The sequence below is a fragment of the Schistocerca piceifrons genome, chromosome 2 (assembly GCF_021461385.2).
Source record: "Schistocerca piceifrons isolate TAMUIC-IGC-003096 chromosome 2, iqSchPice1.1, whole genome shotgun sequence".
NCBI lineage: Eukaryota > Metazoa > Arthropoda > Insecta > Orthoptera > Acrididae > Schistocerca > Schistocerca piceifrons.
The window spans coordinates 306929930-306955272 of NC_060139.1; the positions used below are offsets into that span (position 1 = coordinate 306929930).

Here is a 25343-nt window from a genome sequence, read left to right on the forward strand (position 1 = left end):
TCGGCCGTGCACAATGGGCAGCTACGGGACCACACTGATTGTTGGTGGAGTACCTCATGTCCTGCATTACTTCCACTGATATCATTAATCTTTGACCTTCAGATTGATCACTCTCATGTATCTGTGCATGTTATTTTCTGTGCCACACGGACTTGTATCTCACCCTACCAACCCCTACCCGCTCTGCACTTCTCCTCTCTCTTCCAGCTCAGACAAACTAAATTCACCTAATCTAGTCACAAATGCCGTCCCCCTTCTTCACACTTATCCACCCATGGACCTGCAACCCATAATACAACCTTTCCTCCCCCCCCCCCCCCCCCCCTAGTGCTTTCACGTCAATTCCAATTAATCTTTGCCTTTCACTATCGACCTACTCCATCACGTGTTATCTTGTTTCCCCATACTTCATCCATTTTGTGATTCCCCCCTCCCGTTTGGTGTATTTTTGCAAACTTTTTTGAGTGTGTTTCTAAGTTAATTAAGAGTTTTTATCCTCCACCATGAATCCTTTGTTCCTTCCATGTGGGTCAGTACAGAAGAGTTTCCTTATCCCTAGCCAGAACAAAATCCCATATACTGTTCCTGCATTGTTGTTTGGCTGATGGAATCCCCCCAGATGGCCTTACCATCGAATTATCCATCTCTGACTGCAACCCCTCTTTCCACAATGACCTTCAACTGTTCAGACTCTGCCAGTCCTTAAGCCTTACCACCATAGTCCCACAAAACCATGTCAATCGGGCCCAAATATCCTTGCAGTACCTCCTCTCCATATGTAAAATTCTCCTGCTGTACAATTCCAAATTCCTGGATTCCATATCACACAGTGAAACTCATGCCCTCCAGGAGCTAGAGCAGCATGCACAATGCCGCCTTAAAAACACACACTACTGTGTTCACTTCCTATTCCTGCCTTGGACTACCACTATCCGTCACCTCTACAACCACTTTCAAACATCCCCTCACTGCTGACAAATCTGCCTTGCAGAGCTGCTACATTTACCCAAACCTCAAAAATTCCCTGCTGCTACCACCACACAGAGTCCAGGACCTAGAGAGACCTGAAACATATTTGTGAACCCTTTCACAAAAAGCTTTAGCCCCACAAAAGTATCAGCCCTTTCCAGAGGCCTTGCCATTTACCCCTCTCACAAATTCAACTATGCAGGACTTGGTAAAGACCTTCTCTCCTTGCCCTGGTCTGTTCAGTGGAAACACTTTTTGCCACCAGCCCTATGAGTCTGTCCTTTTCATAATATTGTCATTATTTGATCTTGGGTTTTCCATAGTTGAAAGCTTTTGGTCTCTGTAGTAAATTGTTGACTTTGGGTGCAGTATGTCTGCATATTCAAAGTCAGTTGGTAAGAGTTAGAGAGACACTACACGTAATAAGAAAGGTTGCTGTTGCATTTAGGGAAACTGTCAACAAAAGGTATTTGTATTGCCAGAGAGAGAGAGAGAGAGAGAGAGAGAGAGAGAGAGAGAGAGAGAGAGAGAGAGACGTAGCAGGCAGGCTGCTCAGATTTCTGAGGAACTACTTGTGGCATATTAACTGCATAGATTTATTGATCTCGCTGTACAACATACACTGACTGGGGGGGGATCATAACACCAAGGAGGCATTTTGCCACAAAAACAGAAGTTGGTAGGTGTGTTTTTACATGTGGAAGATGTCTATTCAGATATCACGCCAGTCGGATAAAAGTGGTGCTAGTAGTGCCACTACAAGGATGCAATTTAGGTGTACATTAAATACTCTATGTAACGGTCATGAGTGTTATCTTTGAGGTTAGATGTGGTGTGTTGATGTTAGTCAAGAATGCCTTCAAGATGACAAGAATGTATGGTTGCAAGAAGACCAGGCTCCAGACAACCACTTGGCAGTACTGAGAGGGAGACCATCATGTATGGCATATGGATCTGGCTCATTGTACTGCATCTGCAGCAACAATTTGAGCAGCAGCTTGCACCACAGTAACACAACAAACTCACAAATTTGTTACTTCAAGTACAGCTCCAAGCCAGTTGCCCCGTAGCATGCTCTTCACTGGCCCCAAACCACTTTCATTTGCTACTTCATTGGTATCAAGCGAGAGCTCATTGGAGGGCAGGGTGGATGTCTGTTGTTTCCTGATGAAACCTAGTTCTGCTTTGGTGCCAGTGATGGCCTTGCATTGGCTAGGAGGAGGCCAATTGAGGACCTGCAACCAAACTTTCTGTGTGCTAGACACACTGGACCTACACTCTGGAGGTATGGTCTGCGGTGTGATTTCGTATGACAGCAGGCGCACTCTTGTGGTTATCCCACACATCCTGACAATTGTACGTCAGCCTAGTGATTTGACCTGTTATGCTGCCGTTCGTGAACAGCATTACAGGCGATGTTTTCCAACAATATAACACTCACCCACATACTGCTGTTGTAACCCGCCATTCTCTACAGTGTGCCAACATGTTTCCTTGGCCTGCTCGATCACCAGATCAGTCTCCAGTTGAGCACATATTTGAAATCACCAGATGACAACTCCAGTGTCACCCACAAATAGCATGAACTGTTCCTGTATGTCTAAGTGCAAGAGGCATGGAACCTCATCCCACAAACTTGACATCTGGCTTCTGTACAACACAATGAATGCATGTTTGCATGCTTGCATTTAAAATGCTGGTGGTTACATCAGTTATTAATGAACCAGCATTTCACATTTGCAATCACTTTTCTCGCCCTTACATTGACCTGTGATCTCCCAATGTTAATCACTCAAATATATTACCTGGACAACTGAATTCGCGGAATTTCATTACTGTACATTAATTATTATTTGGTGTTGGTGATGATTGTTTTATCTCCCTCAGTGTAGTCTCATTGATTTCTTGTCAGGTCTTACACACATTAATTTCTAGGGAAGCACAAGAACATGGCTATAGAGTCAATCAGTTTTTATGCAATATAACAGTGAATGCATACAGATAATGATCAAAAATTGGTGTCCCAATAACCTAGAGTTACTTAATAATCTGTACAGTCATATGTGGAATCAGTCTCTCTCTCTCTATAGAAATTGGACAAACATCATCTGCTTTACTGCACAGTACATTGGATTGTGTCTCTAACAAGCAGAGGCCACGACGTTGGATCAGAACATTGGTTCAAACTTCATTCACCTTTAGTAGGCCATTAAAACAACATAATGGGCAAGTAGCAAGGTGCACTACTCCGACAATTTTGAGAAAATAGCAAGAGTAGTTCTGTGTGTCTGTTACGTAATTGATTTATCTACGCATAGGTGCCAGTTGACGTTAAGAGTTTTTGGTGGTCAAGTGCTTAACCTTAGATCTTTGCAGGATGAACGTGTATGATGCGATAGTCTGACTTCCACTCAAAAATATATATTAGAGGGAAACATTCCACGTGGGAAAAATATATCTAACAACAAAGATGATGTGACTTACCAAACAAAAGCGCTGGCACGTCGATAGACACACAAACACACACACAAAATTCTAGCTTTCGCAACCAACGGTTGCTTCGTCAGGAAAGAGGGAAGGAGAGGGAAAAACCAAAGGATGTGGGTTTTAAGGGAGAGGGTAAGGAGTCATTCCAATCCCGGGAGCGGAAAGACTTACCTTAGGGGGAAAAAGGGACAGGCATACACTCGGGCGCGCGCGCACACACACATCCATCCGCACATACACAGACACTAGCAGACATTTGTGTGTGTGTGTGTGTGTGTGTGTGTGTGTGTGTGTGTGTGTGTGTGTGTATAATAGAGGGAAACATACCACGTGGGAAATATATATCTAAAAACAAAGATGATTTGACTTACCAAATGAAAGTGCTGGCAGGTCGACAGACACACATACAACCACAAATGTACACACAAAATTCAAGCTTTCGCAACAAACTGTTGCCTCATCAGGAAAGAGGGAAGGAGAGGGAAAGACGAAAGGAAGTGGGTTTTAAGGGAGAGGGTAAGGAGTCATTCCAATCCCGGGAGCGGAAAGACTTACCTTAGGGGGAAAAAAGGACGGGTATACACTCGCACACACACACACACACACACACACACACACACACACACACATATCCATCCATACATATACAGACACAGTCTTTAAATATGTCTGCTTGTGTGTGTATATGTGTGGATGGATATGTGCGTGTGTGTGCGTGACTGTATACCCGTCCTTTTTTCCCCCTAAGGTAAGTCTTTCCGCTCCCGGGATTGGAATGACTCCTTACCCTCTCCCTTAAAACCCACTTCCTTTCGTCTTTCCCTCTCCTTCCCTCTTTCCTGATGAGGCAACAGTTTGTTGCGAAAGCTTGAATTTTGTGTGTATGTTTGTGGTTGTTTATGTGTCTGTCGACCTGCCAGCACTTTCATTTGGTAAGTCAAATCATCTTTGTTTTTATATATATATATATATATATATATATATATATATATATATATATACACAAAGATGAGGTGACTTACCAAACAAAAACGCTGGCAGGTCGATAGACACACAAACATACACACAAAATTCAAGCTTTCGCAACAAATTGTTGCCTCATCAGGAAAGAGGGAAGGAGAGGGGAAGACGAAAGGAAGTGGGTTTTCCCTCTCCTTCCCTCTTTCCCCTCTCCTTCCCTCTTTCCTGATGAGGCAACAATTTGTTGCGAAAGCTTGAATTTTGTGTGTATGTTTGTGTTTGTTTGTGTGTCTATCGACCTGCCAGCGTTTTTGTTTGGTAAGTCACCTCATCTTTGTATTTATATATAATTTTTCCCACGTGGAATGTTTCCTTCCATTTTTTTTATATATATATATATATATATATATATATATATATATATATATATATGCAGCTGCACAATTCATTGTTGCTACATTAGCAACATCTCAGTGCTGTGCTTTTCTTATGTACTATTGCTGGATTCACATTATGCCTTGCTCACTGTCCATTAGTAGGTTCCACTTTTAAGACATTTTGTAGGTTGCATGTGTTTGTAGAGAGCGATCTGTCATAGGTGAATAGGAAATCTTATACAGCCAAGATCGCTTTGTTGTTTTGTTTCAGTGGTCGCTTTGGACGGGATCTTGATATCATCATAGGGTGTATGCAGTGGATGAATGCATTAGTTTACATACCTTACATGTTGCATACATCCACTCTTTTGCCAATTAAGCTATAACTAGAACTTTAGACATAATCTTATAAACAACACACAGGGCATCAGGTCGTTAATACATATCTCAACCATGAACAAATGAGGTATACTATTTTACAATTATTCATTCACAATTGTAAATATTATGTACCAAATGTTTTGCTAAATGTTGATATATAACAACAATTTTACAGTAAGAAAATAACCCACAGAAGATAGCACAAAAAGTGCTGAAACCTGGGTAAAACAAAACTAAAAAGGTGTCTTGCATAAGGCGGAATTCCGTGTCCTAGTTATTAACCAATTTACTTTAAATTTTAAATGATAGTCTATTAAACAGACAGACTATATATTCTGTTAAAACCAACTGCGACAATGAAAGTGCTATGCTGTAAAAATTTTAAGTTTTGTTTCCTTCGTCACAGCCAGTTTAGGCATTTAAACTGTTGGATAATTTGTTTCTCTCATGTATATTCTTTTTTAACAAAATATGCTGTTGTTTTCTTCCTTGCAGATGGTTTTTGCAGAAAATGGGAGTTCTGTCTGACTTACTGACTAATGAGTATGATCTGAATTCGCAATAACAATAAACAAGTTTCAAGGATGTGGGGGGGGGGGGGGGGGGGGGATGGACGCAGAGAGAGGAAAACAGTTGGTGGATTTGGGGGGAGATTAGGGCATACATACAATTCTCATACACATTAAGAATGTATGCTTTCTCTTCTCTTTTTCTTTTCCATTTAACCAGACTTGAGTAACAGCAATGTTATAGTGGGATACAATAATGATCCAAGTCGTTTCAATAAAGATATAAAAAAGTAGAGATTCAAACTCGCAACCTTCTGCATGTGAGAACTGTGCCTTAACCAATATATCATTACACTACACAGTCAGTAAAAATAACATTCTTTTTTTTATACCATCCCACAACATTCCACGGTTTTTCTGCTTCGTCGATTACTCCCAAAGAAGAGCTTACCAGGCAGAATTGCTGCAATATGTGACATCGCCATATAGATGATTTCAAGAAGTAGATTCCACTACTGGGGACTACTACTTGTGAGTCACAACTATGTCCAATGAGAGCAGTAGTCCTGTGTTGGTGGTGGTGGTAAGGGGGCAGCATGGGCCTGGGGGGGGGGGGGGGGGGGAGGGGAGGGGGGGTAGCATGTATAAGTGGACAAGGACTAGCAGATGTTGCTAGGGGGACTTTGCAAATGTAGGATATTTTGCAGTGAGGGTTCCCAGCTGCGAATTTCAGGAAAGTTGTGTTGGTAGGAAGGGTCCAGATAGTGCAGGATGTGAAACAGTCATTGAAGTGAAGCACATTGCGTTGGGCAGCTTGTTCAGCAAATGGGTGGTCTAGCTCTCTTGACCAGCTTGTCAGTGGCCGTTCATGCGAACAGACAGCGTGTTATTCATCATACCCACGAAGAAAGCAACTCTGATTTTGCTTAGTTTCTTAATGTGTAAACCACACAACTGCTTTCACAGGTAGCCCTGCCTGTGATGGGATAGGAGATGCCTGTGACCAGGTGGTGGGGGGAGAGGGGGAATGTATGGGAAACGTCTACATGATTTGTCTGGAAAGCAGTGAGTTGTAAATTTATTTATTTATTTTCTATTGTTTGGATAGGTTCCATGACTTAAAATTCTTTGAAGTCTTATCCTTTTGCATCAATAAATTTTTGCCAGTGTTATTTCCAAGCGCCTTAAGCTTTCTTGAACTCTTCACTCAGAATGCTCTTCAGGGAAACCATCGAAGTAGCTTGCACATTGTCCACTCACCCGAGGTGCTTTCCTTTGAGGTCACTTTCCAGTCAAGGGATTAAAAATGTCTGCCAAGGCCATGTCGGGACTGTAGGTTGGCTACAGCATTGTCGTCACACCGATCCGGTTCAGGTAGGGCCTGACAACAAGACTGGTGTGGGCCAGCACATTGCTGTGGTGCAGTTTCCACTAAGTGTGGAACTCCTTTTGGAGTGAGCCTGTCATTCAGTCTGTGGAACACTTCCTTTTAAATTGAGCACTGGCAGTTTAGCCAGGAGGCATGAACTAATGGTAACTATCCCCCTTTATATCGAGAGCGGTGGGGCAGGTGGTATTTCACCCAGGACTTGCTCAAGCGAGCCTTCTTCTGGTGCAACAGTGATGTGTGCCATTCCGGACTCTGCATCTTTGACTCCAAATCATACTAAAAGATCCATAACTCATCCCCAGTGATCACATTGTCCAAGAAATTGGTGTCATCTTCATATCATTGCTCGAGTTCTGCACACACTTTCATTTGGTGTAGATTTTATGGTTGGTCAAAACTCTGGGCACATGTTTGTGCAAATCTTCTGCCTGTCCAATTTTTCTGATACAGTCTCATCGTTTTTGCCAAGTCCCAATAATTCCAACATCAAGCGAACACTCATTCGATGGTCTGAATTCAGTAACTGGGGTACATGAATCATACGTTTGTCTGTTCACAATATTTCAGGGGGTTTTATGCAAGCCTCATTAGCAACATCCTCTCTAGCTTGTCTAAACATCTTGTGCTATCTATTAGACTGCAAAGTGGAATGTGTCCAACCCAAAAGGCTTCCTTAAGCGTTCCATAAGTTTCCAGGAGTGTCTTGTTGAGCTTCGAGCAAAACTTTGCTGCATAGCATTTTTGTAAAGTTACCTCCATCGTAAATTCAACGTTACCACTGCATAGAGGTTCAGGGTAGAAGCTGCCATAACACTCAACAAAAACTAAGGTTCCCCCCCCCCCCCCCCCTCCCTCCCCAACTCTTTCCGCCCTCATGAAGTGGTCTGACTGCTGTGCAGCTCATGTTGCAAAGTGACAAATGTGGTACTGAGTCACAAGGTGAGTGCTCCTTTATGGATGGTGAGTATGTGGAGCTGGTAAGTAACTGGAGAGAGAAGGCATGCGAGATCTGTTTCTATACAAGGTTGGGAGGGTATTCATCCTGGACTTGGCATAGCCAAGCCACATTAATTTGACCACTGCCTGTATTTGATGTCAACATGTAGTAACAACTCATAGGTGACAGATGGCAGCACTAGCATAAGAGTACATAAAGTGTGTTTGGGGGCACAGGAAAAAGTGCTCTCTTTGTTATAATGCAAAAGCTTGATAGTTAGCTTTCTGACCAAGGATGGAAGTGTTACCTAAATGGCTAGTTTGGAAACTATTTACTTTATAGCAGACTTAAAGTGCTCCATGAATGGAAAATTGGGATCATCCAAAATCAACACCAAGGCAACACTGGTGATCGTCGGCCATAGCTGACAGGGGTGAATGACGGCTGCAGATGTGTGTACAGACGAATAGACTTGTAACTCTGAGTGACTGGCCTCCCAGATGAACCAAGTGTTTCTTCAACAACTGTATGTTATTGCATATGGACGTCCACAGCAGGCACCTTGTTCATGCGCCTATGCTAAATAGTGTTCATCTGCGATGAAGGCTGGAATTTACACGCCAATATCACAACTGGACAGGTGACCTTGTCAGATGAATCCAGTTTCATGCTCGATCCGGCAATGGCTGTTGTGTGTACGGCATGAAATATTTGAAAGCAAACAAGGAAGGAGTCTTATGGTCTTAAGAAGTGTTTTCGTGGCATTTGAGTGATCTCTTCATTCTGAAAGCCCCATCTGAAAACCCACCTACCCTTGAGCACCATGCACACCCCTACATGCAGTTTTGAGGACCATAACCCCCCCTACAAGCAGTTTTTTTCCTCAGCACTACTGCATCTATCAGCAGAACAGTGCAATGTGTCACACAGATTGCACTGTACATATGGGGTTCAGAGAGCACCAGGATAAGTTTACAATATGCCCTGGATGTCAAACCATTCAAGAATCTGTGGGATCACCTCAGTCGGGCTGTTTGTTCCATGGATCCTCAGCCGAGAAACCTTCCGCAGCTGGCAGCGGCAGTGGAACCAGCATGGCTCCACATCCCTGTCGGTACCTTCCCGAATCACATTGACTCTTCCTGCCTGCCTGCCTGGCAGTGGTCCGTGCTGCAAAGGGTGGTTATTCAGGGTTTTGACAGATGGGGTGTCATTAATGTGACTGGGCAGTATATTATTTATGAAGTCTTATCAACTCGCATATCTGGGATCCTAATCCATGTGTTTGAGCCTTTGTTAGGCCTGTAATGGAGCACCATGTCAAATGCTTTCCAGATATCTAGGAATATGGAATCTGCCTGTTCACAGTATATCGCGTGACAAAAGGCCAGCAGAGTTTAGAGTGATCAATGCTTTCTATATCTGTGCTGAAGTGTAGACAGAAGCTTTTCTGTCTCAATGAAATTCATTGTATTAAAATTTATAATATATTGAAGAATACTGCAACAACCTAGTGTCGCTCCAGTTCTTGGTGGTGCCGAGTCACAAGGGGATGCCCTTTTGTGGTCTGTGATTTTGCTGATCCTTTCTTTTGCCCTTTTTATATGCATGAGTTAACAGCGATTTTCTTCAATCGTTCGGATTTTTCACTGGGTGAGAATTCACAATAAGTGTAAGCTAAGTAAAGGGACCAATACTGTAAAATATTTTCTATAAAACTGAATTGGAATTCCATCTGAACCTGATGACTTATTTTTTCAACTCTTTCCCTTGCTTCTTTAAGGCAGGATTGCTTATTACCATTCCTCCATATGGGAATTTGTCAGTCAGACAACAGTATGTCTTTATGAACCTCTTGTGCTAATGATTTCTTAAAAGTAAAATGTAAAACTTCAGCTTTCCTTTTGCCGCCTTTAATGCCATACCAGACTAGTCAATGAGTGACTGCATAGAAGCCTTCAACGCACCTAATTATTTTATGTGCAACTGCAATTTTTTGTTGTTGGCAAGATCTTTCGTAGAGATATGACATTGAATTTCTATTAGCTTTTGTCTGTCAAAATTTCTTTGTCAATTTTTTAACCGAGAGTGCAACAATCCCTGCTTCCTTGGCATTTTCTGAATTTTTTTGTGAAACCGTGTTGGGTCTTTTCTGTTCTTGATCCACTTATTCTGGCCATACTTCTTCAGAGCATGATTTTCAATTTTAACTTCACCCACAATTCCTATACGTCCATAATATTGGAACTAAATGATGTCCATTCATTGTCTAAGTAGGATGTAGTAACTTAAGTAACCATTGTCATTACATCACGATCACTTGTGCACACTGTTTAGCAAACTGAACTTCTACGACAGTTCAAACTCGTGTCTGCAGATTTTGATTTTCTGCGATTTCCCTAAATTGCTCAAGGCAAATGCTGGGATGGTTCCTTTGAAAGAAAAAGGCCAATTTCCTTCTCCATCCATTCTTAATCCGAGCTTGTGCTCTGTCTCTAACGACCTTTTTGTTGACTGGATGTTAAAAAGACTAATCTCCTCCTCCACCAATCCTTGTCTCCATACTGACACTGTTGGTGAGGTCAAGCTTGTTAGTGCATGCCTGTGAGCAACATTGGAAACTAATTGTGAAACTTTTGTATCTAGTTTTTGTAGTTGCCAGTGAAGAGTTTGCTTGATGCAGTATTCATTTCAAGTTAAGGAAATATTCTTAAAACATTCTATACCATTCCTTTCAGCTCCCTCCCTGTCTTTATTCTTCTCTGTATCCTGTTGCTGGTCCTCTTTCCTTCTGTCCTTTCTGTTCCTTCCAACAATCCCATCCCTTAACCAGGTCCTGGAAACAGTTGTCGCCCCAGTCTGAATGTAATGGTAGCGGACAATAGTGTGTATTCGAAAGTGTGATACATTAGAGGTATCTTTGCACACAACTGAAATGGGCAATACTATTGGCAATTCGTAGAAAACTGTATTTATAAGAGGCTTGTCAGTCAACTTGGAAGATAAAATTGAGTGTTCAAGGAAGCACTTGAGAAAGAAGTTCTGGCAGTGTGTAGTAGCCTCGGGGAGGGGGGGGGGGGGGGATGAAAATGCAGAGATAATTGTATGAAGAAATTTCAGTATAAAATACATGCAAAAGTGATAAGGAATAGTAACATCTACATGGCTACTCTGCAATTTACACTTAAGTGCCTGGCAGAGGGTTCATCGAACCATTTTCATACTACTACTCTACCATTCCACTCTCGAATGTCACGTGGGAAAATCTTTCCATTTGAGCTCTGATTTCTCTTATTTTATTATGATGATCACGCCTACGTAGATGAGTGTCAACAAAATATTATCGCATTTGGAAGAGAAAGTTGGTGATTGAAATTTCATAAATAGATCTCGCCGCAAAGAAAACAGCCTTTGTTTCAGTGACTGCCACCCCAACTCACATATCATATCAGGGACACTCTCAACCCTGTTGTGCGATAACAAGAAGCGAGCTGCCCGTCTTTGCTCTTTTTCGATGTCCTCCGTCAATCCTACCTGGTAAGGATCCCATACCGCGCAGCAATATTCCAGCAGAGGATGGACATGTGTAATGTAGACTGTCTCTTTAGTGAACCCATCTTCTAAGTGTTCTGCCGACAAAGTGCAGTCTTTGTTTCACCTTCCCCACAATATTATCTGTGTGGTCTGTCCAATTTAAGTTGCTTGTTGCTCGTAATTGTAATTCCTAGGTATTTAGTTGAATTGACAGAGCTTAGATTTGTGCGATTTATCGTATACCCAAAATTTATCGGATTTCTTTTAGTACCAATGTGGATGATCTTGCACTTTTCTTTGTTTAGTGCTAATTGCCACTTTTTGCACCATACAGAAATTCTCTCTAGATCATTTTGTGATTGGAATTGATCCTCTGATGATTTTACTAGACGGTAAATTACAGCATCATCTGCAAACAATCTAAGGGGGCTGCTCAGATTATCACCTAGATCACTTATATAAATCAGGAACAGCAGAGGGCCTATGACACTACCATTGTGGAATGCCAGATGTCACTTCTGTTCTACTCGATGATTTACCGTCTTATCACTACGAACTGCGACCTCTCTGAGAGGAAACCACGAATCCAGTCACACAACTGAGACGATACTCCATATGCCTCAATTTGATTAATAGTCACTTGTGAGAAACAGTATCAGAAGCCTTCTGGAAATCTAGGAATATAGAATCGATCTGAGATCCCTTATCGACAGCACTCGTTATTATATGGGAATAAAGAGCTAGGTGTGTTGCACAAGAATGATATTTTCTGAATCCATGTTGGTTATGTATCAGTAAGTCATTTTCTCAAAGTGATTCATAATGTTAAGAGTACAGTACATGCTCCAAAATCCTACTGCAAATTGAGGTCAGTGATATTGGTCTGTAATTTAATGGGTTACTCCTATTTCCTTTCTTGAATATTGGTGTGACCTGTGCTATTTTCCAGTCTTTAGGAACAGACCTTTCGTTAAGTGAGCGGTTGTATATGATTGCTAAGAAAGACGCTATTGTGTCTGCATACTCTGAAAGGAACCTGATTGGTATTTCCTCTGGACTGGAAGACTTGCCTTTCTTAAGTGATTTGAGTTGTTTCACAACACCTGAGACATCTACTTTTATGTCACTCAAGCTAACAGCTGTTCTCGTTTCGAATTCTGGAATATTTACTTTGTCTTATTTCGTGAAGGAATTACGGAAAACCGTATTTAGTAACTCTGCTTTAGTGGCACCATCATCGGTAACATTTCCATCGCTGTCACGCAGTGACGGTATTGACTGTTTTTTGCCACTGGTGTACTTTACATACGACCAGAACAGTAGAAGGAAAATAGAATTAAGCCACAAAGTACAACTTATCATTTTGAAGGGCATGGTAAATAAAAAAAGAATAGTGGTGAAACTGTGTGAACGGAAATTGTGTAGGAACTGCTGATGCCCTGAGATACTGTTTCTGCTGTTAGAAGTGTACCGTATTTACTCGAATCCAAGCCGCACTTTTTTTCCGGCTTTTGTAATCCAAAAAACCGCCTGCAGCTTAGAATCGAGTGCAAAGCAATGCGGAAGTTCTGAAAAATGTTGGTAGGTGCCACTACAACTAACTTCTGCTGTCGAATATATGTAGCGCTACACAGGCATTGCTTTGTAGGCACAAATTAAATACTGGCGCCAAACCCTCTGCGTCAGTAAATAAATTTAAAAAAAAAAAAAGGAAGGTGGAAGAGTAGCTCTTTTTTTTCCTCTACGCCCCGAGGTTTTGACCACTGCATTTTTCTTACATTATCCAACGAAGTAAATACAAATTCCGTATTGTTCATCTTTGAATGTAGATGAATTTCAATGTACTACGAAAATCCGACTAGCAAGCCTGTTTAGGATGTTTTGTCAATATGGCCAACTCTACGTTCTGAATTTTTTCCTACCTGTGAGAAGAGGTGGTTGCTAATAGGAACCTGATGAAACGTGAATCACATGCAGTATTCTCTTTGCCATGTATTCTTTCGTGTTTGCTGCTATCTCATTTAAATCCTGTCTGTCTAATAAACTACGAAACTAGAGTGAGACAACAGCAACGTGTGTCATGTTTATATTCATGTGTTATTCTTATGCCTAATAGTGATACAGTCAGAAATGAAGCACGGGCAACTGACCTAGATTTATAAATCTAAGATGACTAATTTCTGTGCAGAATTTGATGTACTAAAGAAGCGGCCGCAAAGATTTTCAAACGGAGAAAAATTTTCGCCCTAACTCTTGTTCAGAACATGTTCTATCATACGCAATCTATTATTTGATTCTTGTTGATCTTTATCAAAGAAAGCAGCAGTGTAAGTAACAACAAATGGCAGTCTCTTGCCATTGTTTTGCTAATGAGACGATTCCTTTTTTTAAAAAAAAAAAACAAAAAAAAAATTGTAAGCGGCGGGTAGGCGCGCACAAAAGCAAGCCGTGCCGCGAGCGGCAACAAGCCGTAAACACGCACTATCAGAATGCGACAAACAATGCATGAAACAGTACAGTAATGCATTTTCAGCTTAGAGTGACGTGAACACCTATAGCAAAGAAAACAGCACTTATCAGATCAAAGCAAAATAAGCAATCGATTCAAACCATACGGAGCACGTGAAAAAGGAAGGGTACTCGTATAAATACGGGACGAAGCATCTGACGCATAGCAATGGCTACCCTGGTAAGGCTTAACTGCTAAGCTTACGACTCGAACCAAACTACTGTCGCTGTATCGTCATTCATTCGACGTATATTGTGTCTCATATTACAATGGACCAACTTTGTTTCGATATGGAGGTGCTTCCTAAAACTTTTCTCTCCCCTTGAATTTCGAGTCGCAAATTTCAGGTGCGGCTTAGATTCGTTTTTTTTTTTTTTTTTTTTTTTTTTTTTTTTTTTTTTTTTTTTGTTTTTTTTTTTTTTTTTTTTTTTATCCCCACCTTTTATTTCGAGTCTCGTTTTTTAGGTGCGGCTTAGATTCGAGTAAATATGGTATTTGATATGCCCACAATTTGAAATAGTCTCTTCTTACTAACAAGCATGCATAACTGTGCAGTTAATAAACCACATTTAGATATTTTGTGTAGCAATAAAAACAGACTATCCTCGATTTTACAAGAATATCAGTTTTGTCAACTTTCATTCTACTAATTGTAAAGTATCCATCAGAAAAATAATTGTGAAACAACAGTTTGTTTAGGATATTGCATAACACCCTCACAATTATATATTCTAAATTATTGCCTGCTGGTATTACAGAATTAATATAGTGATGTTAAACAACAAAGTATGTTGTATGATAATGTTCTCAGTGAGGCAAATTTCTTTTGAGAGTGCAGAATGTTTTGTTTCTCTCTGCATGCATTACAACTTTCTTCACAGAGGCCAATCTACGCCAAATGAGTGAAAATAAACGTTACGCTTACATCACATACCAAGATTTAAGGAGCATTGCAGAATACCGCCAACAAACGGTGATGGCTATCAAAGCCCCACCAGAAGCAAAACTTGAAGTACCATCAGCAAGTGAGGTTAGTATGCCTTAAATTTCAGGTTTTAGTCACTTAATGTATTTACATGACTAATAATTTTCATCTACCATTTTTTTTTTTTCCCATGTAGGGCCTGACAATGCATATGAAGAGCCAGCATGGTGAAATTGAGGTTTTCCTTTGTCCAGAAGAACCAGCACCTCAACCCACTCCTGAGCCTGTAGCCTCATGTAGTGCTGGGGGAATTTGGTCTTGGTCTTGACAGTCTGGAACTGTCAGAAGATTTTGTAATTAAGGATGAAGATCCAATAGGAAGGGAATGTGACGAAGACATATTACCAGGTCCCAGCAGCCTTGGTCCTCTTATGGGAGGCAAGCAGTCAGATCCACATCTTCCTACAGGTAACCAATCAAAAATTAATTTACACCATTTTTATTGTAGAATGTATTTTTTCTTTGTGTATATGCGTGTGCATGCACAGTAAACATGTATTCAGTCACGATACGAACATACCTCGTGTGTCTTGTACAAAAATGCCTTCAATCACTTTATTTCTGGAGTTATATTGTCATTGCTTAAATAATCAGACTAAGCACTGCTGATGTAACACAACAACAACAACAACAACAACAACAACAATAATAATAGTGTGTGATAAATTGAACACCCATAAACTAAGAGAGTTCAGCAAACATATCATTACGTAGTAAATGCTTGGAAGTGAATAGCGTAAAGTGACTGTAGTTAAGTTTATCCCAAAAACTCGGCATGAAAAAGTCATCAGAGTACTGGTATCCCTGGAGAGATACACAATATTATGACAGAATATTACTCGGTGTTGAGAGCCTGTGTAATCCACATTTTGTAATAAATGCTAATATAGATACAAATTTTATCTCAAAATACAAAAAACACACAATTATCTAGCAGCTGCTGTTTCATTGCGAACTGTATCCAGGTGGACTATTTTTCAGAGATAGTTTTAAATAAAAATATCGAAAATGTAGCTAATTTTTGGTTGCTGGTATTGCAATTCATCTGGCTAAGCCCAGTTTGAAAGGATCGTGTGCATAAGAATGTATGTGCAAAATATAAGGTGCACGAATGCTATGGCTTATCATTGTGCTTTAGGTGTAAGTTTCTCCCGTAGCTCAAGTTCAAATATAGGTATAAAAAAGTAGACTTTTAATGTGGCTCTTTTAGGCAGCGGGTGTTGTGCATTGTGGTTGTCAAATTCCAGTAGAGGATGGGCCTCAGCTACCTTGTTGACAGCATAGCCAGTATTTGCGTGGTAGCTGTTACCAGATGATTTGTGTTTTGTCTCCATTGTTTTCTTTTCTTATTTTGAAATCCTGGTCCATCATGAAATTCCGTTATGACCCTGACGACATTAGAAAAGATCAGCAATCCCTGTAACCCTGTGTCAGTTCTGCGGGGGATTGTAGACCACTGGTTTAGGCTGCTGCCCTGCGAGGGGATGCGGGGCTTGTTTCACCACTCTGCTTCTTGCCCCTCTGGCAGTCGTTGTTGTTTGTTGACACCCATGGCTGACTGCCAGTTTATAATGTCCACACTATACAGTATAGTGGACTGAAAAACAAAACCTTGAAATGTTTTTGACTGTATGGAAATAAGTTATTTTTTATTCTACTTCTACACTAAATGCCATGTCAGTTCTATCTGTAATGTTGTCTAGCGTGGGGCGCATTGCTGTGAATGCCCATGAAAGATTGAAGTATGTTCTGCAGATTTTGCTGTTATAGAGTTGGGGGTGGGGGGGGGGGGGGGGAGATGATCTCCAGAAATACTGTAAATCAGATACGAAGTTAACTGATGTGAAAGTGTTGCTGCTTCTCAACAGAAACAATCATCTGTTAAGAAATAGAGCAAGAAGGAGTAAAAGTACAAAGACCATTTTGGAAAGGGGGAAAAACACTTGAAGTTTTTGCTAAACAATCATTAAAGTATAAAAGCTTCCCCATCACCAGAAAATTATTTCAAAGCATTAATGCATAATCTTCAGTCCATAGCATGATGACAACCTTTTAAATTTGTACTTCTCATATTTACACAAAGACAATATTATGAAAAGGACAGGCTGCTACTCCCCGTATAGTGGAGATGTTAAGTAGCAGAGAGGCACAATAAAAGGTTGCTAAACAAGTAATCTTCCAGCTAAAATGCCTTTTACACACACACACACACCACACACACACACACACACACACACACACACGTGTTCATATTAATGCAAATGCAATTCACTCACACGACCCCTGTCTCTGGTTGCAGAGGCCACCCAGAAAAAAACATCCAAATTCCTCCAAAAATAGCTGCTACATTTTCAGGTCCTACTCATTGTAAACAGTGTAAGTCAGCACAGGGTCTGTTTTGAGTGACTCTCAGTATGTTAATGTTATAAAACTGCTTTTTGCTCTCAGGGACATAATCTTAAAATCTGTAATTTTGCTACTGGTGCTGTCCCACTTATACCGTCGGTTGCAATGTCTTTCTGTAGGAAAATATTTTTATGCAGGTGACTGTAGTTGTGGCAAATTATATCACACATTTGAAGAACTGCAGTTTTCCTCTTTCTTTTTCCTGTACTACGGTTGAGCTGGAGGAAGAAAGCTGTTACTTCTCTAAGTGCACTTTTCTTCATAGAACTGCTTTAAGTTTACAGTACATTGAATGAGATTGGTATGTATCCCTGGGCTTATGTGTATCGTTCATATTAATGCAGATAAGAAATACACAGCATTGCCATATTTATTTCAGGATAGTTAAATCTGTACATTCTTTTTAAGTATGCTGAATGCTGATGTTAACTTTATCATCTTCCAATAATAACCACTTCTTTCTGACTGTTCATTGAAAGAAAACAGTGAGGTGATATGTAGTTACAAGTACACTTGAATCTACATTTATAATAGAAGGCAAAATTGTGTTAATGATGGAGGATGTTTTGTTTTTTCTTTGGTGCATCCCATTTGTTTTTTAATAATAGAGTTAATTACCTAAATTCAAAGAAATGACTTTGACTGTAAAATTCTATTAAGGGCATATATATATATATATATATATATATATATATATATATTTTTTTTTTTTTTTTTTTTTTTTTTTTTTTTTTTTTTTTGCAGGACATGAAAAAAATTATATTCTTAAAGTTCGAAATTTTTGTTTCCGTGGAGAAATAATTCGATTTCCAATTTATTGCATTCATATGATAAACATTTGACATTGAATGTCTCTTGGCAGCTGCTGCTGTAAAGCTCTTAAATGGAGGTGGTTCTTTGAATTTTGACATCGTAAATGATATGCCGGATTGTTACTTTGTGTGAACATAATATGTTCTCTCTCCCTTTACCATTGTAGTTCTTCCTCATCATCTGATATTACTCTCTATACTGCTTTGTTTTCCAAGCTGAGTTCTTTCTCAATGCACTAAACATCCATAGTCCTTGGTTTGCATGACATTGCTTTTCGTTCTGTTGCCAGCCTTCTTTCCTTCCTACTCCTGTGTCCATTGTTATATTTGTGTGTATACTGCTTTATACAGCCAGTTTTTGAGAAAAATATTGTAAACTTGAAAATAAAAATTTATTGAGTAATTGTTGCTTGTTGATAGGCAAGTGCCTAACTGTTAATGGATATATCAAATTTAAGCTCTGTTGAAACTGTGTTCAAATGTTGGATTAAAATAATGGCCTACTATAATCACTAACTGCACTTTCTGGAGGAAAACTACTGTACTGATGTGGTAGTGCCAGATCTCTGCCTGTGACTTTGTGCTGTCCTTCATAACCACATCACAGACAGAGTTCTAGTTACTACGAGATCAAAACCTATCATTGGAATTTTGTACATACCTCTTTCCAGCCTGCAAACTTTTAATTATTTACATGGTTTGTAGAAGAATCTTAACATCGGTGTTTTGCTCATAACTTTCTTCTTAGAGTTAGGACAGTCTATATTTCAAAGAAATTGTATAATAAATGTTTTATTTGTGTTGTGATCTGTAATGCACATTGTTAAAATTCCTTAAAAAGCCTTTGGAAGAGATGAATCAGTGTGATTGACTTAATAGTTTTGTTCTTAAAACAGAAAAGATGAAAAAAATAGAGGCGCCAATACTGACAACATACCAAGAAAAACCTCTTAAATATGAAATCAGAAGGGGAAACAAGGTCTAATATAGAGACAATACTTATGAAGGTGTTAAAAAAGACAACGGGGAACTCAGAGGGTGGTACAGCTAATAAAACAAGAGTTGGGTTAATCAAAGTGTTGGTCATGCCCTATTTTGAGTGTATGGAAGGTAAAAATACTTAGTCAAGAAACAAATGCCAAGGCCCTTTTTATCTTCTATGCCATGCCAAGCAATAAGAGATTGGATGTTGTTGGTATATAAAATTTGTTTGTTTGGGGCTGATTTTGATTGAAGTATGGTTGGTACAAAATATTGTTCAAAGTTGCCTTTACATTAGTTTTATAACTGTCGTGCTTGCGTGTGGTAAAGAGCCATATTTTGTGTTTATATGCTGTACTGTGGTCAAGTCCTATCAGTAATCTTAATTCAGAAATTCATTCTCAGTGAATGTAATAAATCTTAATAGGAGTCTGTGCTTTGTCACCCATAGATTTATGTTACCAGGAGTAAAATTAAAAAATAGCTAATAGAGTTTTAGAACAACCTCTTGTGATTGAGCGATAATATTAGTGAATGTTGGAACACAGATTCAAATTGGTACTATTAGCTTAAAGCTTTATGTACTGTAAGAGCAGTTTAATATTGTAGGAAGAGCAAACACCAATTGTGATTGTACTAGTTACCATGCCCAATTTGCAAATTATAAATGGAGAAATAAAGATTGTATATTAATATAAAATTGAGGAATAACATCATCTTATACATGGGTGGGCAAATGCAGTATAGTATGGTAAGGAATGGAGGCATAATTCTTCACAAAAACTAGCCCGAGGAAAGAAATAACAGAAACTTAATTTCTATTTTGAACAACTGTAGCAGACACCCCCTTTCTTTTCTCACCCCCCCTTTCAAAATTAACCAAATAAGATGATTACTTCGAAAAGGCCCGGGTAAACCCTATTGCCAACATTTTTAGTAATCTGGTGAAACCCTGTGTGACACTGTCCAGGTAGAGATTTAAATTGAGTTTACAACTTGATAAAAATTAGCATTGGTGTGAAATTAAAGAATAAAAAAAGGGAAATCTTTGAGAATGTGAAATCTTAATACACTAAGGTAATTTAATGTTTCAGTTATCACTACCTCCAATACAAACCTTGATGGTAGTTCCTATAAAGGAGTGGGGGAAAAAGGTTGCCAACTCAAGCCCCATACTATCATTACCTCAGGTTCGATTGTCATGGTGTCTCAGATCGCATCATTTTCAGTCCAGATATGTTAAATCACATTAGAGGCTTAACAAAGATATTGACAAGTGTCATGTTCAAAGAGACACATAAACACAAAAACTGGCCAGTGTGTGTAATGCAACTAAACACATTCTTTCGGACCCCTTCCCCAACCCCTCCATCCCACCCCATGCAATAATTGATTGTTGAAGTGTTTACGCTCAAAAAAATTAGATACCCGAGCATAACATTAGGAGTCGGTGGTTGAGTGAATCTAACAAATAGGGAAATTTTCAGCATGTAGATTGTCTGTCAAAAAGGTAGATTGTTCCTCGTAATGGAGTGTTAATAGTGGGTAAAAGAAATAAGTTACACCAGCAGCCAAGTTACCAACTGATAAGCGGTCCTCATTGGGATTTGGTTGCAGATAATAGGCGATAGATTCCAAACAAAAGAAAAAGAGTAATAGCAAGAAAAATAAGAGCAAATAAAAAAAAATTACATTTAAACCGGTTAATTGAATGAAAATAGTAATCAAAATCTTTTGATTAGGTTTAGAAATTAAAAAATTTTGTTGCATTTGACAAGACTCAAACCTATGACCTTTTACATGTCATATTTGTACACTATCCACTGTGCTATGACATCACACTGTAGAATCCTATGTACATTTATGTCTCTGGTGGCCTAATCGAAATGAGTTGTAGCCTTTAAAAATTAGGCTTTTTGCAGTGTTGTGTGAAGTTTACCTAATGTAACCTGATTTCTGGAGTGGTTTTGAATCTCGTCTTGTACAGAAGTATCCAATAGTGTTTGGTTAGGGCCGTGCATGAAATGTGTGTTGTTAGCATCTTTTTCTTGGGGGGGGGGGGGGGGGGGTTAAGTGTGATGGAATGAAATGGGCAGACCCAGGATTTGGATCCAAACACATCAAGAAAAGATGCCGGACATGGAATTGGAAGTGAACAGATCAATTGTTACGGCAGTTCGGCAACAGTGAGCGGTTCGGGCATGAAAGTGTGTGTTCTCTGATTGGAGGAAACCATCTCCAATGTGCGAAGTGTCAGCTATCAGATAATTTTAATTGAAGTATGGAAACTTACGTGACTGAACTTTTGTAGACTCAAATAACTGACATAGACAGACTTGTACAAATGTCTTATATCCCTAACATTGAACCGAGGTGGTGCAGTGGTTAGCATACTGGACTCACATTCAGGGCGACTACGGTTCAAATCCACGTCCGGCCATCCATATCCCCCTCCCAAAAGTCACTTATGGTAAATGCGGGGTGGTTCCTTTCAAAGGGCACGACCCATTTTCTTCCCAATCCTTCCCTAATCGAAGCTTGTGCTCAGTCTCTAATGACTTTGTTATCAAAGGGATGTTAAACACTGATTTCCTCCTCATCCCTAACATCTATTATTTGTGGCATCCTGAAGCATATTCTGTACTCAAACATGATAATTGCCAAGAAGTAGTGCCTTCTCTCTTTAAATAGCAAAATTTGGGAAACACTATTTTATTGGGAAACAGGTCCCTCTTTTAACACAGGATGTAGAATAGCCAGCACTCGAGATATTGACGTGGTGGTGGTGGTAGTGGTGATGATGATGGACTGAGGGTGTTTCCATTTCATTTGATGAGGTTAGATCTCATTAAAGGGGATAAACATAACAAAATGTTGATAAATAAAAAATCACTCTTGATGTAAGAGCTTATTGGATTATTTCAGTATGTAAGTGCACTCATCAGAAATATGAAAAGATGCAAACCTCTATTCAAGATTGGTGAAGGTAAATGGAAGATTTAGGTATGTTGAGAGAATTTTAGGAGAAAGGTCAGTCTCTCTCTTAGAAAACCACAGAAAATACTTTTGACAACATTTTTGTTATTGGATTACTTTTCCATCGTTCAGGCCCTTACCAAGGTGACATTGACGAAGACAAAGGTTTCATAAGTGATTCTAGGGCAAGGTGGACTTACAGATGGTCAAGAAATTTAAACAGGAATCGTGAGAAAAAACACTGTTCTTGCATACCACTGCTATAATTAACACACTATTTCCTTAGTTTGCCAAATTTTTTGAACCTATTCCTTATGTCATATCTGAAAATTTACATTATAGTGAACTGGTTTCTGAAGGAGCTAATGGAAGTGCATTATTCTCCCAAATAATAAAATATACTAAACCAGCAAAAGATTTTAGACGCATGTTAATGCACTTGTTTATTGTGTTGTCCTGTAACAGTTATGCATTTGTGATATTTTAAGGTGCCTACTGAGAAGGGCCTGTGTCTATTAATGAAAAATATAAATAGACACATGTGGTGCCATTTGCTTTGCTCTGTGCCCTGAGCTTAGTTGGAGCCTGTGTATGCTACGTATATTACTACCGTAGCACCATGGGATTCAGCTGAGTTCGGGATTGCTTAGACTGCCGTGTTACTGACACAACTGCTTGCTTTGGGAGCTCATTTACTTTCTGCTGCATGGCATCTTGTCTTTTGTTAAAGCTTGTAATGCTTGCATGTATGGGTACGTATGTATGTTAAATCTAACATTCAGATGACAGTGAAATAAAATTACTGGAGTAGTAGAGACGATTAATATTTAGTTGCAAGATTGGTATGCTTTTGTGATCTGATGTCATAATTTTCTCAGCTGCAGAACCAGATACCATGCTGGACATGGGATTTTCGTCATATTGCGAGCCTTTCCTGTCGCTGGAGCCTCCACTGTCTGATGCAGACTATAACTTCAGTTTGGATGTGGATGAGGGGCCTTATGGATCTCTTTGATTTTTCTTAAAACCAGAAGTGCCCTTTCTTGTGAGATGCTGTGTTACATATATGGGTATCATTCCTGTACATAAATTGTATTGTCTAATGCATTCTGTGAATCATACTATATTCAAAGTGCTGTAGATGTAACAAATCATGTAACTGTAACGTTGCACTGGCATGCTGAAACACTATTTTTGCACGACCAGTCTTACCCATTTCTAGCAGTTAAAAGGAGAGATCTTTCATAAAGAAGTGATTGTTTAATCTGGGAAACACCAAAGAAATTCTTAATTTTACCAGTGTACAAAAGAAAGGAGATTACTCCATAATTTCCCTTTATTGCAATGAACTTCATTGTAAAATTACTGCAATTTTTTATTATTATTATTTCCTTGGCCCTCTAAAGGGTAATCTGTGCATCAGTGTTGTGGATTTGTGGATAACAATATCAGTCTCACAGAAAGTACTGTTATTTATGTGACATGAGGTTGTTGTGCTTATTGTTGAATGTTTTTTCTGGAACATTACATGTGTGCTGTTATGATGGGAAAAAAATGTTAGCATTGAAACATTTATTTTTTACACAATTGCAGTGTTAATAATGTAACTTTTAATCTTACCTGTGCCATTATTTTTTAAAGAAAAAAACAGTGAGTAACCTTTGTGGTCAGGGATAAATTATAATACGTTTTGTAAATTATTTACCGTAATACTAAATATTTAGATTTAATTTATAAGCATAGTTAATTTATTTTGCACAGAAAAATTCAAATCTATCTCATGAGTCTTCTATGTAAAGTTAAAGCATCATTTTTAATATCGGGAAGTGGATCAAGTACAGTAAATACTACTACTACTATAAATTTGACTATTCTTAATTATTTGTTTTTCACTATGAAATTTGCTGTTCCAGTTGAAATGAAATACTCCAAGTACATAATGAATTGGAGGTTCTTTATTTGATGTTATGATGCAAAAAAAGTGTGTTACTGTGGAAGGTGAAGCGATCAGAACAATTTTTGGGCAGTTCTCTGTCATCTAGGCTGTGCAAAATGTATCCATTGTGTTGCACCAAATGTCTTTTTAAATGCCATGATTGTAGTTGACCTGGAATGAAATATTTTTTATGTTATTTATGAGTGTGCATCCCTGTATTATAGCTTAACAAACTTGCACTGTACATCAGCTAATAATAGGCTGTGTTTTGTATGTAACTTTTTTTATTTTTCCCCCTGTCATTTGCCTTTTATCAGCATTCCTTCTCCGTGGTCCTATCATGTTGCACATTTCATTGTATTTTGTAATTACCTCAAGTTTATCTGGAAGATTCAGCCCACATGATGTTGCACTTATTTGTGTGATTTGAACTATTATATGTTTGTTATAGTGTGATTTTATTTTCTATTGTTCGTGATATAATATCCAATAATATTCTTATACAAAAAGATCTTTTACTTTTGAAAATAAAAGAACTTATATTTCTATTTACGTGTGTCTTTTATTTAGAAGTGTCTCATTGAGTGATGCAGGTATGTGTGTATTGAGGTGGCAGAGTGCCATTATATCCACTACATAAACATTTTGTTGATAAGAGTGTCTGCTTGTAGATTGGTATGAGGATCAGAAACCATACCTTTTCAATCTTCATCCATTAACCACAATTCAGTATTTAAAGGATATGAGATGGTGATATTATTTCTCCTTGTCTGAACCTCTGATAGCAGTGAATTTGGGTTAGACATTATGAAATACTACACAATGCAAATCCATTGTTCATTAAATAAATCATCTTTAAATTATTGTCATATTTATATATATTCTCTCAGTATCTGAATTTCCTGCTGAGACCTTCAAAAGATGACTCCACCTCCTTGTTCTCCAAAACTAGACCTCCTATGTCTTGGTTGTCAAAAACCTACTGTTGAGTCATCAAAGTTCATGGTGCTGTGTTTTGTGCCCCCCCCCCCCCCTCCCCCTCTTCTCCACCTCACTCACCATTAATTTATCAGAAACTTCTGATGACAGTCTTCTCCTCCGTAGCTAGAATTCTCAGGGACTCCCACTGCTGCCCCCCCCCCCCCCTCCCCTGCACACACACACACACACACACACCACTGCCTTCAGGTCAAA

The 25343-nt window shown here is 39.1% G+C and overlaps 1 protein-coding gene across 1 annotated transcript in view; it reads left to right on the plus strand.

Moving 5' to 3' along the window:
• The window catches only part of LOC124775343 (transcription factor E2F6), a 63290-nt gene extending 38589 nt beyond the window's left edge, over positions 1-24701 (plus strand). Inside the window, exons 7-10 of the mRNA XM_047250174.1 lie at positions 14935-15083; positions 15175-15260; positions 15310-15446; positions 23092-24701. Coding sequence (XP_047106130.1) covers positions 14935-15083; positions 15175-15260; positions 15310-15446; positions 23092-23228 — 509 coding nt within the window. The 3' untranslated portion in view covers positions 23229-24701. The remainder of the gene's footprint in view (positions 1-14934; positions 15084-15174; positions 15261-15309; positions 15447-23091) is intronic.
• The last annotated feature ends 642 nt before the right edge of the window (positions 24702-25343 follow it).